The sequence below is a fragment of the Taudactylus pleione genome, unplaced genomic scaffold (assembly GCF_031769625.1).
Source record: "Taudactylus pleione unplaced genomic scaffold, aTauple2 ptg000156l, whole genome shotgun sequence".
In the NCBI taxonomy this organism is placed as follows: Eukaryota; Metazoa; Chordata; class Amphibia; order Anura; family Myobatrachidae; genus Taudactylus; species Taudactylus pleione.
In genome coordinates, this window is record NW_028284558.1 from 3,686,961 (window position 1) to 3,702,055 (window position 15,095).

The 15,095-nt window shown below is 44.1% G+C and overlaps 1 protein-coding gene across 4 annotated transcripts in view; it reads left to right on the forward strand.

Moving 5' to 3' along the window:
• Positions 1–15,095, forward strand: part of SLC4A10 (solute carrier family 4 member 10) — a 297,890-nt gene that overhangs the window by 245,485 nt on the left and 37,310 nt on the right. For all 4 annotated transcript variants that reach the window (XM_088474821.1, XM_088474819.1, XM_088474822.1 and 1 more), the window contains exons 11-14: positions 472–572; positions 8,592–8,766; positions 8,870–9,003; positions 14,282–14,527. In XM_088474821.1, the coding sequence (XP_088330947.1) occupies positions 472–572; positions 8,592–8,766; positions 8,870–9,003; positions 14,282–14,527 (656 nt within the window). The remainder of the gene's footprint in view (positions 1–471; positions 573–8,591; positions 8,767–8,869; positions 9,004–14,281; positions 14,528–15,095) is intronic.

The window sequence follows — 15,095 nt, forward strand, 5'->3', positions numbered from 1 at the left end:
GTTTTGTATTGAACCATGTACATCAGCCTAAAAAATGTAACTGGCCAAATTGTTTACTCTTTTGTAAATAACTTTCAAGTAACTGTGTAATTATTTGCTGTCACATTAGGCAGTGCAAACCGCAATTAATATGGTGCCATTAGTCAATATGGCAGCTCCTAGTTTTATTCTTTTAAAATTTAAAGGTCATGTAACATAACCAATCTTCCAAAGCAAGCATGATTGCTCAGTATGCTGGTGTAATAAACAAAATTACTGATGCTTATTTATTTTAGTAATTTTGTAACAGAAGAAAGTGCAATATTACTCACACAAATAAGGTTGAGTGTGACTCCATAAAAGCTGATTGATTTATATTGTTTATTCGCGTGCACAGTTTTCATAATGTCACCTAATGTTTTCAAAATATCTTCTTTTCAGCAATATGCCTTTTAAACTAATCCATTTGCAATTCAATGCTTTTTCTTTTAGGAGAAGCGTAAAACTCCAGGGGTGCCAAATGGAACAGCAGCATTAGGGGAGCCAGAAGAACATGAGGGCCACAGTGGCCCTGAGCTACAAAAGACTGGAAGGTAAATTGAAATATAATTTACAACTTTCAAATGACTGCTTCTTCATTTGGAAATATTTAAAAAACAATTCTAGATTTGATATTATTTGCAAAAATAAAGATACAATAGTACATTTATTCAACGTGTTACACTATGGAGTCGGAGCCTATTGCATTAGAACTGAAGTTGGGGATATATCGTGTGTCCTGATTTTGAATCTAATGGTCCAACACAAATTTGATACATTGAGTTTTGCTCAGCAGATCAAAAATGCCCATTGTGCCTTATAGTGGTTCATTGTGCCTGGCAATGCCAAAACAAATATTGTCTCCCTAAAACCAGGCAAAATGCTGCTCTAAGTGCTACCCCTACATGTGCTAGTCTCTCACTGGAGGCACCTTGTACTTGTATACCAGCCACAAATGGTCGCAAGCCACCTCCGGCTAATAGATAGTATATATCCCAGCACAGATAGTATATATCCCAGCACAACATTCTATGGAGATGCTGTGTATGCAGTGCAGTCACTCACTTTATACTTTCTCTGTTAACTAACCTTGGTGAGACCGAGCCTGTCTGCTCCTATGTACCAGCTACTGCACATTACCCCTTACAGAGATCCTTCTGTTATTATTATTATTATTATTATTTATTTATATGGCGCCGCAAGTGTTCCGCAGCGCCTTACAAAGTACATAGACAAAAAAGTAACCATTGACTTACAATACAATACAATACAGGACATGGATAAGCATTGCTATATTAGCAACCTTAGCGCTTGCATAAGCAGCCAAGTGTTAGTTGCCCTAGTGGGGAGTAAGAGATAAATTAAATTATAGTAGGGAGAAGCACGAGGGTTGAGGGCCCTGCTCGAAAGAGCTTACATTCTTTAAGGGAGGGGAAGACAAACAGGAGTGACACAGAATGGGGTGGGTGGGGAGAAAGGAAGATGTAGCAGCAAGTTAGGATGAGAGCTGGAAGGCTTTAATGAAGTAGTGGGTCTTGAGAGCTCGTTTGAAAGATTGTAGAGCGGTGCAAAGTCTGATAGGGAGAGGGAGTTCCAAAGGTGAGGAGCAGCATGGGCAAAATCTTGGAGGTGGGAGTGGGAGGAAGTAATCAATTGGCATGAAAGGCGGCGTGTATTAAGTGAACGAAGAGGGCGGCTAGAAGAGTGAAGGGAGATGAGATCAGAGATGTAAATGGGAGAGGAATGGGTGAGGGCTTTGTAAGTGAGTGTGAGAGCCTTGAATTGGGTTCTGAAAGGGAATGGGAGCCAGTGGAGGGCTTGCAAAAGAGGGGAGACAGATGTAGAGCATTTGGAGAGGAAGATGAGACGAGCAGCAGCATTGAGCACAGACTGGAGAGGAGAGAGATGGGATTTGGGGAGGCCAGCTAGGAGAAGGTTTCAGTAGTCCAATCTGGACATGACCAGTGAATGTACAAGGGTTTTGGTAACATCCTGGGTGAGAAAGGGTCTGATCTTGGAAATATTCTTGAGATGGAAACGACAGGACTGTGAGAGGTTCTGAATGTGTGGTTTGAAGGAGAGGGAAGAGTCCTGGATGACTACAAGACAACGCACTTTGGGACTAGATGAAATAGTAATGCCATCTATTAATAAAGAAATAGTGGGACATGATGTTATGTGGGAGGGTGGGAAGACTATCAGCTCAGTCTTAGACATATTAAGTTTGAGAAATTGCTGGGACATCCAAGAAGAGATAGCAGAGAGACAGTTAGAGATACGAGTCAGTAGAGAGGGGGAAAGATCAGGTGAGGAAAGGTAGGTCTGAGTATCATCAGCATAGAGATGATAATGGAGGTCAAAAGAGCTGATGCGTTTACCTAGAGAAGACGTATAGAGAGAGAATAGGAGAGGTCCAAGAACAGAACCTTGGGGAACACCTACTGTAAGAGGCTGTGGGGGGAAGAGTCGCCATGAGAGGAAACAGAGAAGGAACGGTCAGAGAGATAGGAGGACAACCAGGAGAGAGCAGTGTCACATAGACCAAGGGAGTGAAGGATATGCAGCAGTAGAGGGTGGTCCACAGTGTCAAAAGCAGCAGAGAGGTCAAGGATAATGAGCAGGGAGTAGTAGCCCTTGGATTTGGCAGCAAGGAGTTCGTTGCTGACTTTTGTGAGGGCAGTTTCAGTGGAGTGGAGAGAATGGAAGCCAGACTGAAAAGGGTCAAGGAGGGAGTGGGAGGAAAGAAATGTGGTGAGGCGGTTGTAAACAATACGCTCAAGGAGTTTGGAGGCAAAAAGGGAGGAGAGAGATTGGTCGGTAGTTAGAGATAATGTGAGGATCAAGGTTAGGTTTTTTAAGAATGGGGGAGACACGGGCATGCTTGAATGCAGAAGGAGGTGGGCAAGATGGGAGCAGGCAGAAGGAGAGAGGTAGCGGAGGAGGTGGGAGGGGATAGGGTCGAGGGGAGAGGTGGAAGGGGGGGAGGACTGGATAAGGGCCTTAACTTCCTCTCCAGTCACAGGGGAGAAGGATGTCAGAGTCGGTAAAATGGATGGGGAGGGGTGATCCGGGAAAGGAGGAGGTGGAGAGCTGGGGGACTGGTTGGATATGATGTCCTGACGTATGGAATCAATTTTAGATGTGAAATAGGTAGTCAAAGTTATAGTATGCTATTACATGCTCTCACATAAGCTTACTTTCTGCTCTCATCTGAGCTTAGCTTCTTCTCTTACATGAATTTTGTTTCTGCTTTCACCTGAACTTTTCTTCTTCTCTCACATGAGCTTCGTTTCTGCTATTACCTGAGCTTAGCTTTCTCTCTCACATGAGCTTAGCTTCCTCTATTACTGGCCATCAGTCTAGTTTCTGACCTTATCCGAGCTTCGCTTCCTTTCACACATGAGCTTAGTTTCTCTCACACATGCTTCCTCTCACACATGAGTTTAGTCTCTCATCCGAGCTTAGCTTATTCTCTCACATGAGCTTAGTTTCTCTGACACATGCTTCCTCGACCTCTCACACATGAACTTAGGGCCTGATTCAGAGCTGCTCGTAAGCGACTGCTCGTTCGCTCCGAGCGATGTTCGCATATCTGCGCATGTGTATGGGTCGTAATGCGCATGCGCCAACCAGTCAGTGCGGTTGGAAAACGTGTGTTCACAAAATTGCGAGTGCCTGCTAATTTGAGTGACAGGATGAGGCGTTTGTGGGTGGTAACAGGGGAAGGTGCTTGAAAACGGGGAGTGGAGATCCAAACGCAGGCGTGCCAAAAGGTCAAAATGGGCGTTTTAAGGGTGTGCATAATTAACAAAGCAGCGTCATCGTCCACGTCAATTGGTTGTTTCTTAGCCTGAACTGTTCGCATGATTGCGGTAGGAAGATCCAACCACAAGCACTGCGAGCAGTTCAGATGCCTTTCGATGTACTCGATTAATCTAATAAGTAGCGGAGATGACGTAGGATGCGAGCGGCCAGGGGGCGTCTTTACAAAATAGCGAGTGCATGTTTCGTTCGATCTCTCATGCATAGAGGCGTCAACAGACCGCAAAGAGCGAGCGCTAAATTTAAATAGCCGGCCCCTTTTTCTGAACTAGCGAGTGCAAATAGCGTCCGGCTCTGAATCAGGCCCTTAGTCTCTCACATGAGCTTAGCTTCTTCTCTCACATGAGCTTAGCTTCTTCTGTAGTTTCTAGAGGAATCCACCTATTCCCTGTAGTTTGTCCTGTCTATGGACATACTTTCATTTTCAGCAAAAGACTCTGACTTAGGGGTAAATTTACTAATAATCGAGTTTTGTAGTTTTGATCGGGTAAGCTTTTCCTTTTAAAACTTGCAAATTTACTAAGAAGTGAGTTTAGCTGAAAGTGAGTTTTTCGATGGTGAAGCAGATCAAGTTTTTTCCCCCCAAATTGCAAGTTTAGAGGAGAGTTTAGATGAGAGTTTAGATGAGATTACTTACTCGAGATTGCAGTGTTTTGTCTCTGCAAAACTCACCCGAGCAAGCAGCCTACACATATCAGTGAAATATGTGAAGGCTGCTTGTGTATTGAACCTGTAAAAAAAGTGTCCCCCCCAAAAAGCATAACCAGCCCCGGACTTGCCAGCCAGTCCTGGTTCCTAAATTTATGGGGAACAAAATGAGTAGGGTTCCACCGTAATTTAAGAACCAGCACCAGGCTGTAGGGCCAGTCCTGGTTTTAGATATTGGGGGCAAAAATTGCGTAGGATACCCCCTATATTTAAAACCAGCACCGGACCAAACAAACCGGGATGTAATGCCACAGCCCGGAGACCCTTTCACCGGGGCTCCATGGCCAAAGCATTACAACCCCAAGCCGGTCAGGCCAAGCCGGGGATCTAAGGGGAGGTTGGCACCCCCAAGAAGGGGTCCCCCTCTCCTAAAACCCCAGGCTTGGTCTGAAGCCCAAGGCTCTTCCCCGCACCCCTGGGCTGTGGGTACAGAGGTAATAAAGTGAAAAATAGATGTAAACTATTGTATTTTACAGTGGGACTACAGGTGCCAGCATGCCTGCCCTTTGGCACTTGTGGAACTACAAGTGCCAGCAGACTGGCGGCACCTATATCCCCAGTGTAAAATAAATAGTTAAATAATGACTGGACACACACACTGTGACAAGTAAAAGTTTATTACATACACCTACCCACTCACACATACTTACCTGCTGCCAGGTGATCTGTCCACTTGTCCGAGTAAAATCCCATTTGGAGTACCTGCAAATAAAGTTCCTATACTCACCTCCTCTATCGCACTGGTCTCCGTAGCATCCAGGGGTGTCTTTCCAAAAAAAAAACCCCGAATACACTAGCCTTTTACTAAGGTTAGCACAGCATGTGTGTGACCACATACAGCGCTAACCTGCTCCCGACTGACAGTGAGTCCGGAGCCGCCAGCCAATCAGCGCCCGCTAATTGTGGAGCGGCCGCTGATTGGCTCCTGCAACTGACAGTTACCACGTGGGTTGTTCAGTGAGTCAGGAGCCGCCAGCCAATCAGTGGCCACTCTACAATTAGCAGGTGCTGATTGGCTGGCGGCTTCGGACTCACTGTCAGTTGGGAGCTGATTAGCGCTGTATGTGGTCACTCACATACAGTGCTAACCTTAGTAAATGGCTCGTGTATTCATTTTTTTTTCTGGAAAGACACCCCTGGATGCTACGGAGACCAGCGCGATGGAGGAGGTGAGTATAGGAACTTTATTGCAGGTACTCCAAATGGGATTTTACTCGGACAAGTGGACAGATCACCTGGCAGCAGGTAAGTATGTGTGAGTGAGTAGGTGTATGTAATAAACTTCTACTTGTCACAGTGTGTGTGTGTGTCCTGTCATTATTTAACTATTTATTTTACAGTGGGGGTATGGGTGCCGCCCGTCAGCTGGCACTTGTAGTACCACAAGTGCCAAAGGCCAGGCATGCTGGCACCTGTAGTCCCACTGTAAAATACAATAGTTTACATCTATTTTTCACTTTATTACCCCCGTACCCACAGCCCAGGGGTGCGGGGAAGAGCCTTGGGCTTCAGACCAAGCCTGGGGTTTCAGGAGAGGGGGACCCCTACTTGGGGGGGCCAACCTCCCCTTAGATCCCGGCTTGGCCTGACCAGCTTGGGGTTGTAATGCTTTGGCCATGGAGCCCCGGTGAAAGGGCTGTGGCATTATACCCTGGTCGGTTTGGTCCGGTGCTGGATTTAAATATAGGGGGTACCCTATGCAATTTTTCCCCCTATATTTAAAACCAGGACTTGCCCTGCAGCCTGGTGCTGGTTCTAAAATTATGGTGGAACCCTACTCATTTTGTTCCCCATAATTTTAGGAACAGGACTGGCTGGCAAGTCTGGGGCTGGTTATGCTTTAGGGGGGAGGACCCTATGTCATTTAAAAAAAAATAAACACTTTATATTAGGTATACAGACAGAAACATACACAAATCACACTGATCTGTGTATGTTTCTGTCAAACTCACAGCTCAAGAGGTGAGTGTTTAAAACTTCTATTTCACAGTGAGTTTGCTACAAACTCACACGAGATTGGAAACTCAATTCTTAGTAAATTTGCAAGTTGCTTCTTAATCATTTTAAGTACTTCCTAATTTGGCCGATGGTGAGTTTTTTCGAGTTTGCAATCTCACATGAGTTTTAACAGTGAAAAAAGAGAACTTACTTCCAAGCTCTATCGAGTTTGTCTTTAGTAAATTTGCGAGATGAAAAGACTGCCTAAACTCATGTGAGATTGCAAACTCACATAACCTCACCCAAACTCGAAGCTTAGTAAATTTACCCCCAACAGTTTAAACTTTGTGGCATCTTGTGCAGTGACATTGAGTGTATGATTCTCTAGCACAAGGAGGTTTATAAGTAGGACAGACTATGGAAAGTCATATTGTCATACTGTACATACTAGCATAAATATTCACAGCTAATAGACTCTAACAGCCTACAGTATACCAAGAGGTTGTGACTTCTAAAGAAAATGTCCAAAGTCTGAACTTGCATTTGTCAAAGTGACTTTTAAGATATAAACAATGTGGGATGGGAAACAGAATTTAAGAATGGTAGAGTTAACTTTTGGTCCTAGTCCTGGACATCACATTTCATTAGTGATATTCCCACATACACAGTCTGCTAGAGTACAGGTACTTCCTTTTTACGAAATAGTACATTAGGCCTCTTATACACCCTATGTCCTTCATTGACTCCCACCTTCTCATGACTGCAGGTTCAATTGAAAATTTCCACTGCATTGTGAAAGGATTTGGAGGTCTATTTACTAAGCTGAACGGAGATAAAGTCCAATCCAATCAGCCCCTAACTGTCATTTTTCAAACACAGCCTGTGACACGACAGTTAGGAGCTGATTGGTTGGGACTCTGGGGGTCATTCAGACCCGGTCGTTAGCGCCGATCTGCTGGGACCGGGTCGATGGCCCCCCACAGAGCATGCGCACGAAGGCACCAGCGCCGTCATGCGCATGCGTGAGATCCGCTACGACCGACAGCGCCGGTCGTAGCGGGTCTCGATCCAAAGGGGGCGAGCTGTCGATGTTGATTGACAGCTCGCCCCGTTTGGAAGGCGGGCCGGGGGGGTGGCAGCCCAAACGGGGGCGTTCCCATGGGAACGCCTACCGTTTGGGGGAGGCCCCACTGACATCACTAGTGATGTCAGTGGAGAGCTTCCAGCTCAGACAGAGCCGAAAGCTCTCCGGGGCTTACGACAAGGGAGACCCTACCCTAGGGTCTCGTCGTAAGCCCCGATGGTCGCGATGGTCTTGACCATCGCGACCATCACCTTAGACGGTCGTAAGGCTGTGGGTGTTAACCCACAGCCTTACCACCGCAAAGGAGGATGTCTTGAAAATTCAAGACGTCCTCCCCTCATTCAGACCGACCGCACGCTCTGTGCGACCGGCTCTGAATGAGGTCCTCTATCTCCATTCACTTTATCTCCATCTAAGGCTTAGTATATAGACCCCAAATGTCACTGCTGTTTCCCTTACCCAATTGGTGACCAGCCTTACATAGGTGTCAGCATTTGAATAGGACGCTGAGGGACATGGCTGCTGGGCAGATAAATATATTTGCAACATCCAACTTGACTAGTATATGTGATGATTATAGATGTGTCATTATTTCACTACTAAAATCACCTTGTATTTAAATACTCCTTCAATCATTCTGAAATTATACAGCTTATAGGCAGCATACAGACATAGGGGGGAATGTATGAGACCTTCTAAAGAAAGCAGGTGGAGAAGTTGCCGATAGCAACCCAACTAATGAGTTTCTAGCTATCATTTTATCATTTTTTAGATAAATGCTAGTTAGATGCTGATTGGTTACTATGAGCAACTTCTCCATTTCTCCTCTTTAGAATATTTCATTCATCTCCCCGACTTGCAACAAACGTCCAGTACTATATTGGCTTTTATACTTGGTTACTGTTAAAATGTATACAGTATATCCATTTTGAAAGACTTCTCTAAAGCTGGGACTGTCTCTGTATTAGAGACAGCTGGTAGCTATGAATTTAGCACAATGTCAATTCCTTCTTCATTGTAGGTTGTTTGGGGGCCTGATCCTGGATATCAAGAGAAAAGCCCCCTTCTTCTGGAGTGACTTCAGAGATGCTTTTAGCTTGCAGTGTTTAGCCTCATTTCTATTCCTCTACTGTGCATGTATGTCTCCTGTTATCACATTTGGTGGACTTCTCGGAGAGGCAACAGAAGGTCGTATAGTAGGTGTTACACACAATACAGTTATTGCATACACTAATGTTATTGTTACCAGTTTAGCATTGGATCAGTGAACCCATATCTGACTCCTTTTACTCTATCTAGAGTGCAATAGAATCTCTGTTTGGAGCCTCAATGACAGGGATCGCATTTTCCCTGTTCGGTGGGCAACCTCTAACCATTTTGGGGAGCACAGGACCAGTTCTGGTGTTTGAAAAGATATTATATAAATTTTGCAAGTAAGTGGCAATATACTTTACCTTCCAGAAAGCTTTCCTTTTGTAAAATACTTAGGGCAAAATTTACTAAGCGACGGTTTGGTGGTGGTTTTGCTATATGCAGATTTACTAAGCCCAAAACCGCCACAAAACCTCCATCAAAACATAATTTAGAATAGAATGGAACAGGGCTATCATTTAGAAACCGCTGCAAAACCGCCACCAAACCCCCGGGGGGTTTAGAACAGAATAGAACCCGCCGTCAAACCGGCACCAAACCCCCGGGGTTTAGAACAGAATAGAACCCACCACCAAACCGCCGGGGTTTAGAACCCACCGCTTAGTAAATTTTGTCCATAGTTTAATTTGTTTTCTGTAGTGCAGCAGTCAGAAACATTTATACTCAAACTTGTATTTGCAAAATGTAATTGGATATTGATTTGCTATTTATTTGTTACTCATTCAATTATAGTGCATGTTTTATTAGTTATATTCGAGACGTATGATAAATCAACATAGTACTGCACCTAATTTCCTAGTTACAGAAAGACTCTGGGGGTCAATCAGACCCGGTCGTTAGCGCCGATGCGCTCGGCCCAGGTCGATGGCCCCCCACAGAGCATGCGCACGACGGCGCCGTCGTGCGAATGCGTGAGACCCGCTACGACCGACAGCACCGGTCGTAGCGGGTCTCGATCCAAAGGGGGCGAGCTGTCGATGTTGATTGACAGCTCGCCCCGTTTGGAAGGCGGGCCAGGGGGGCGGCAGGCCAAACGGGGGCATTCCCATGGGAACGCCTACCGTTTGGAGGCGGCCCCACTGACATCACTAGTGATGTCAGTGGAGAGCTTCCGGCTCAGACAGAGCCGAAAGCTCTCCGGGGCTTACGACAAGGGAGACCCTACCCTTGACCATCGCGACCATCACCTTAGGCGGTCGTAAGGCTGTGGGTGTTAACCCACAACCTTACCACCACAAAGGAGGACGTCTTGAAAATTCAAGACGTCCTCCCCTCATTCAGACCGACCGCACGCTCTGTGCGACCGGCTCTGAATGAGGTCCTCTATGCCTAGAACAAAATTGCACAATAAACAATCTTAGCACTAACAAATAAATGTACAGTTATACAATATCCAGGAACCCTGCCATACAGATATAAATGTGTCCACAACGTTACACATAATGCGTGAAAGCCGTGTGACTCAGTAGCGCCAAGTGTCTCTTTGTGTGACTTGGTCCTTTCAAATGCGTCTTATTTGCACAGCGATGCGAATACACACAAGCAGCTTCTGCTGACAAATGATATGCAGCATGCCTATATTCTGTGTGCGACTGCGGGTGTTTCTGCATGCGAAATGCTACATTACAGTGTCACAGCCACTAACACTATAACGTAGCATTTTGCATGCAGATATAGCCAGTCACACACATAAATAGGCATGTCGCATATCATTTTAATCAGAAGAAGTTGATTGTGCGTTCTATTTACATCACTGTGTGAATACTCGATGCTACTGAATCACACGGCGCTCACGCATTATGTGGAACACGACTTGTAGCGCACGGAGGATAGAGGTATGTGGACACATCTATATATCTGCTACCGATAGCCTCTTGCAGAGAAGCAGTGAATCTCAGTATTTTTTAAATGCTTATGAAGTTCGCTGCCATTAAAGTTACCATAGAGTTACCGACCAATGCAAAGTTAAATTAATTGCTTATTTGCAGAGCGTATCTGTTTTTGCACTGCACATACTGCAGAGCCCAGTGTACGCAGGCTCTGCAGAATTGTCTCCATTTCAGTAACATGACCATTTGCAAATGAAGGTCAAATGAAGGGCAGATGCGTACACCTCTCCATGCAGCCGAATATACACAGTGTGTGCCATACACGCAATTCTGGAGCAATTATGGTCAACTTGTGTTCAATTTTGCAATGGTCCCATAGTGTCTTTGATACAAGGATAACATAGCGCCAAAATTTTTTCCTTATTTTGATGTAATCATATTTCCTTTAATATTTTATTAGATGTTTTACTTATGGTATAATAAACCTGCTACATAAAATATATTATTTTCAATTGTTAAAGTAGCCCTGGTAACTGGATATGTTGGAATGCCCGTTATTTTCTAGGGTGATAATTACTATTCCTACTCTGTTATTTGCACTGTCTGTTATTTGGGTGCTTCCCAGATTTCCCTGCCTTGCTATGTGTCATAGAACAAAACAGTACTTTATTGTGCTGTTATGTGTAGCACACAATATTAGTGAGACAGGAATATAAGGGCAGCATGATGGGATCATGTGAGTCTGTTAAAGGCGTGAGCTGAAGAGATGTGTAATCTCTGGTGTATGCTGACATTGCTGTTAGGGTTGGCCAGGCTGGAAGATAAGAGATGGGTAATTTGCATTTCAGTAAAATAAAAACATCTCAAATTATTTCTTGAGTGGCTGTAAGCTTTTTTTTTACATGCAAGAACACATGTTGGCAGAATATCTGCAGATCAGTATGTCTGGACACAGGGGTATATTTACTAAACTGCGGGTTTTTAGAAGTGGAGATGCTGCCATAGTAACCAAACAGAGTCTAGAAGGTGCTAGATAATTAAGTAGAATCTGATTGGTTGCTATGGGCAACATCTCCATTTCTAAAAATGTGCACTTTAGTAAATATACCCCACAATATCTGGCTCAGGGCTGGCGGGCACATTTTAGCCCGGGGGCTAGTACATCCGAGTGGAATGGTGTGGGGCATTGCCAAATTAATAGCATTTAATTTCATTACTAGTCCCTAAAATATACTTATAGCCCCCACCAACCCCATTACATTAATAATCCTCACATAACATTAACACCCTCCACGATTGCCCACATAATATTAACCATCTCACACCTATCTCTCCATAACATTGGGGTGTAGTTATGAGACCGGCGGCCACGATGTCGCCAGTCTAAATCCCGACGGGGGTAGCCCGTAAAGGGACTTAAGATAGGCCTCAAAATACTGATGCCTATCTTAACCCCAATGCCGGAATCCAGAAGGACTGCTGTAAGTCCCGGACGCCCGGAGCGTTAGCCGCGGGGGGAGGAGCCTAGGTTTAGGTAGCATAGCGGGGTTAGCGTTAGGTTTTTTGGTGGGAGGTTAGGGTTAGGCACTTCTAGGGGGGAGGGTTAGGGTTAGGCACTAAGTGGGGGGGAGGAAATAAAATTATGTAGGTGAAAAGGAATGGCGCTAATGCCTCAGATGGATGAAAAATATACTGTATATGTATCCCAATCAAGGATAAAGCAGAGAACAAAATGTATTTAAAACATATATATATATTCCATAAAATCATGAGGACATAAATATTGGGGTAACCGGAAAACATCTTCTCACCATTAGACAAGGCTAAGGTGCGCTTGATGCAAACAAATAAAAATCCAAGAGGTCCCGGGCAATGAAGCTCGGCACCACCACAGAGAATGTAAAGTGTCCTGGCTTGCTGGTAGTCAAAGGTTCCCTTGTAGCATGTAGTCCATAACACGTTTCGAATTGTGATCAATTATTTTTCAGATGTGGATAACATGCTGTTCAGATTGTGGTGATATTTATACCCCCAAATGTGATCTAATTGGGTACTCACGATTAATATTCAAATTTATTAAAAATCAATTTTAACAGTGACCTAGATTGGAAGTGACTTTTGCGGTCCAGACATATAATTCCGGCCACTGGAAGTGACACAGGCGCTATGCCCAAACGTCACCTCCGATTACAAGGAAAACCGGGAGCAGGATAGAAAGCTCCAAATCTCCCTAAGATCACCAACAGAAGTGACATAGACACTACACTGCCTCCAGTCACAGTTTATTTTGGGTGAGAAGCTGTTTTCCCGGTTACCCCAATATTTATGTCATCTAGATTTTATTAAATATTTATATGTTTTAAATAAGTTTTGTTCTCTGCTTCATCCTTGATTGGGATACATATATATTCTTCATACATCTGAGGAATTAGCGCCATTCCTTTTCACCTACATAATTTTATTTTCTTTACTAGCCTGTGAAGTTAGTGTTTCCTTCAATAAGGTGTTTTAGGAGGCTGCTTATATTCAGTTTTGGGCAAAAATATTAATTGCCCTTAATATTTTTGTGATTTATACTAAGGGGGAAGGGTTAGGTTTAGGCACTAATGGGGAGGGTTAGGGTGCGGGGTGGGTAGAGTTAGGGTTAGGCACTTCTAGGGGGAAGGGTCAGGGTCAGTCACCACTGGGGGGGGTTAGGGTTAGGCACTAAGGGGGGAGGGTTATGTTTAGGCACGAAGGCGGGAGACTAAGGTTTAGGCATTAACAGGAAGGGTTAGGGTTAGGCTACAAGAAGGGAGGGTTAGGGTGAGAAGGGAGAAGGGTAAGTACACTTACCCAACCCCTGTCGGGATACCAACCATTGGGATACCGCTGTTTGTATTTTGACAGTAGGCATCCTGACAGTCGTCATTACATACCGTTTCCAATAACATTAATCCCCCCAGTCCCCACATAATCAAAAGTGATGTAGCAGTGGAGTCTCTGTGAGCACCAAGTGGAAGGGATAGGTACTGACACATAGTGTGCAGGTTAGAGGGCTGAGAGGGAGGAGACAAGGAAGAATGGATCAGGGTGACTGATCTTGAGGGAGAGAACAAATACCAGAACCACTAAGACCAGCCCAGGTAGTCCACTATTGGACAGTCCCAAAAGGCCTCTGCCACTCTGTCCCTTGGCAAGCCACTCCTGATCCAAGCATGTATTGCAAGGGAAATATATAAGAGGAAACTCATCTGGCTGACTTTGTAAACCTCAAAAAGATGCAGAGGCCAGGTCTAAAAAGTCAGAGTTGGTGGGTAAGGACAATGAGAGCCATGTCACCAAGGCCACCAATGCACAATGGCATAAATCACACATGGGAGTACAGGGATTATGACGCAATATGCAGCAACGTAGGCCTTCATCACTATGCAAAATCACATTGTAAATATCTCATTTCATTTCTACTTTAATTGTAATGAAACCAAACTTTCTGTAATTCATTTGGGTTTTGCATTGACTCCTGTTTAAAGATCAGTTTACTTTTGTATATTACAAACTTACAACATTGATGTGTCATGTTAAAATGAACAATGCGTCATCTGTGTCTATATCACCATAACAGTTATGATTGGAAACCACTGCCTTAACAAGTACTTTCAGATATAACTACCCGGGATAGCTCCACATATCTGTTACGATATTGGTTATCAATTAAAGTACAACTCTCATCTCAAATCTTTTTATATAGGGAGTATGGGCTGTCGTACCTCTCCTTAAGGGCCAGCATAGGCCTATGGACGGCCTTTATGTGCATTGTCCTGGTTGCCACTGATGCAAGTTCCCTGGTGTGTTACATAACTCGATTTACCGAGGAAGCATTTGCGTCTCTCATCTGCATCATTTTCATTTACGAGGCCTTAGAGAAGCTGTTTCAACTAGGTGAGAAACATCCAATCAACATGAATAATAATTTGGAACTTCTAACACAGTATTCGTAAGTAAAGTCTACTTTTCCTACAAGTTATGAATTCCAGAAAGAGGCTGATGTTTAGACGTCTGTAGCATAATTTTGTACGTGATTTTCATCATATTCTATTTATTGATCTTTTGCACTTGCGTAAGTACTCCCAAAAATCAGAGACCAGTATGTCATTCACCCTAGCTAAACAACTTTTTTAGCATCTAATTAGAAATAGATTTATTAAAGTTTGAATTGTGAAAATCTTTTTGGCATTGTATTCTATGCCCTTGTAATGGGAGCAAAATCATTGTTTGTCACCATTCAGCTATGTTAAACCAGACACTTGGGCATATCACCTATTTGGTGAAAAGATAATTTGCAGAGGTGAGGTGAGGGGAACTCTATAGCCAAACTATTCTTCTAAACATGGCTTCAATGTGTATCGGCCAACTTGCTCTGGAAGCAGAGGAGGAGCTTTAGGAAGGTGGACCAGCAATGCCTAACCATCTCCCAAATTTTTAGTATGGGGCACCTGCCCACATGTAATAATAACATTTATTAATATTGCATTCTGGGCTCTCCCATTGCCTTACCTACCCTA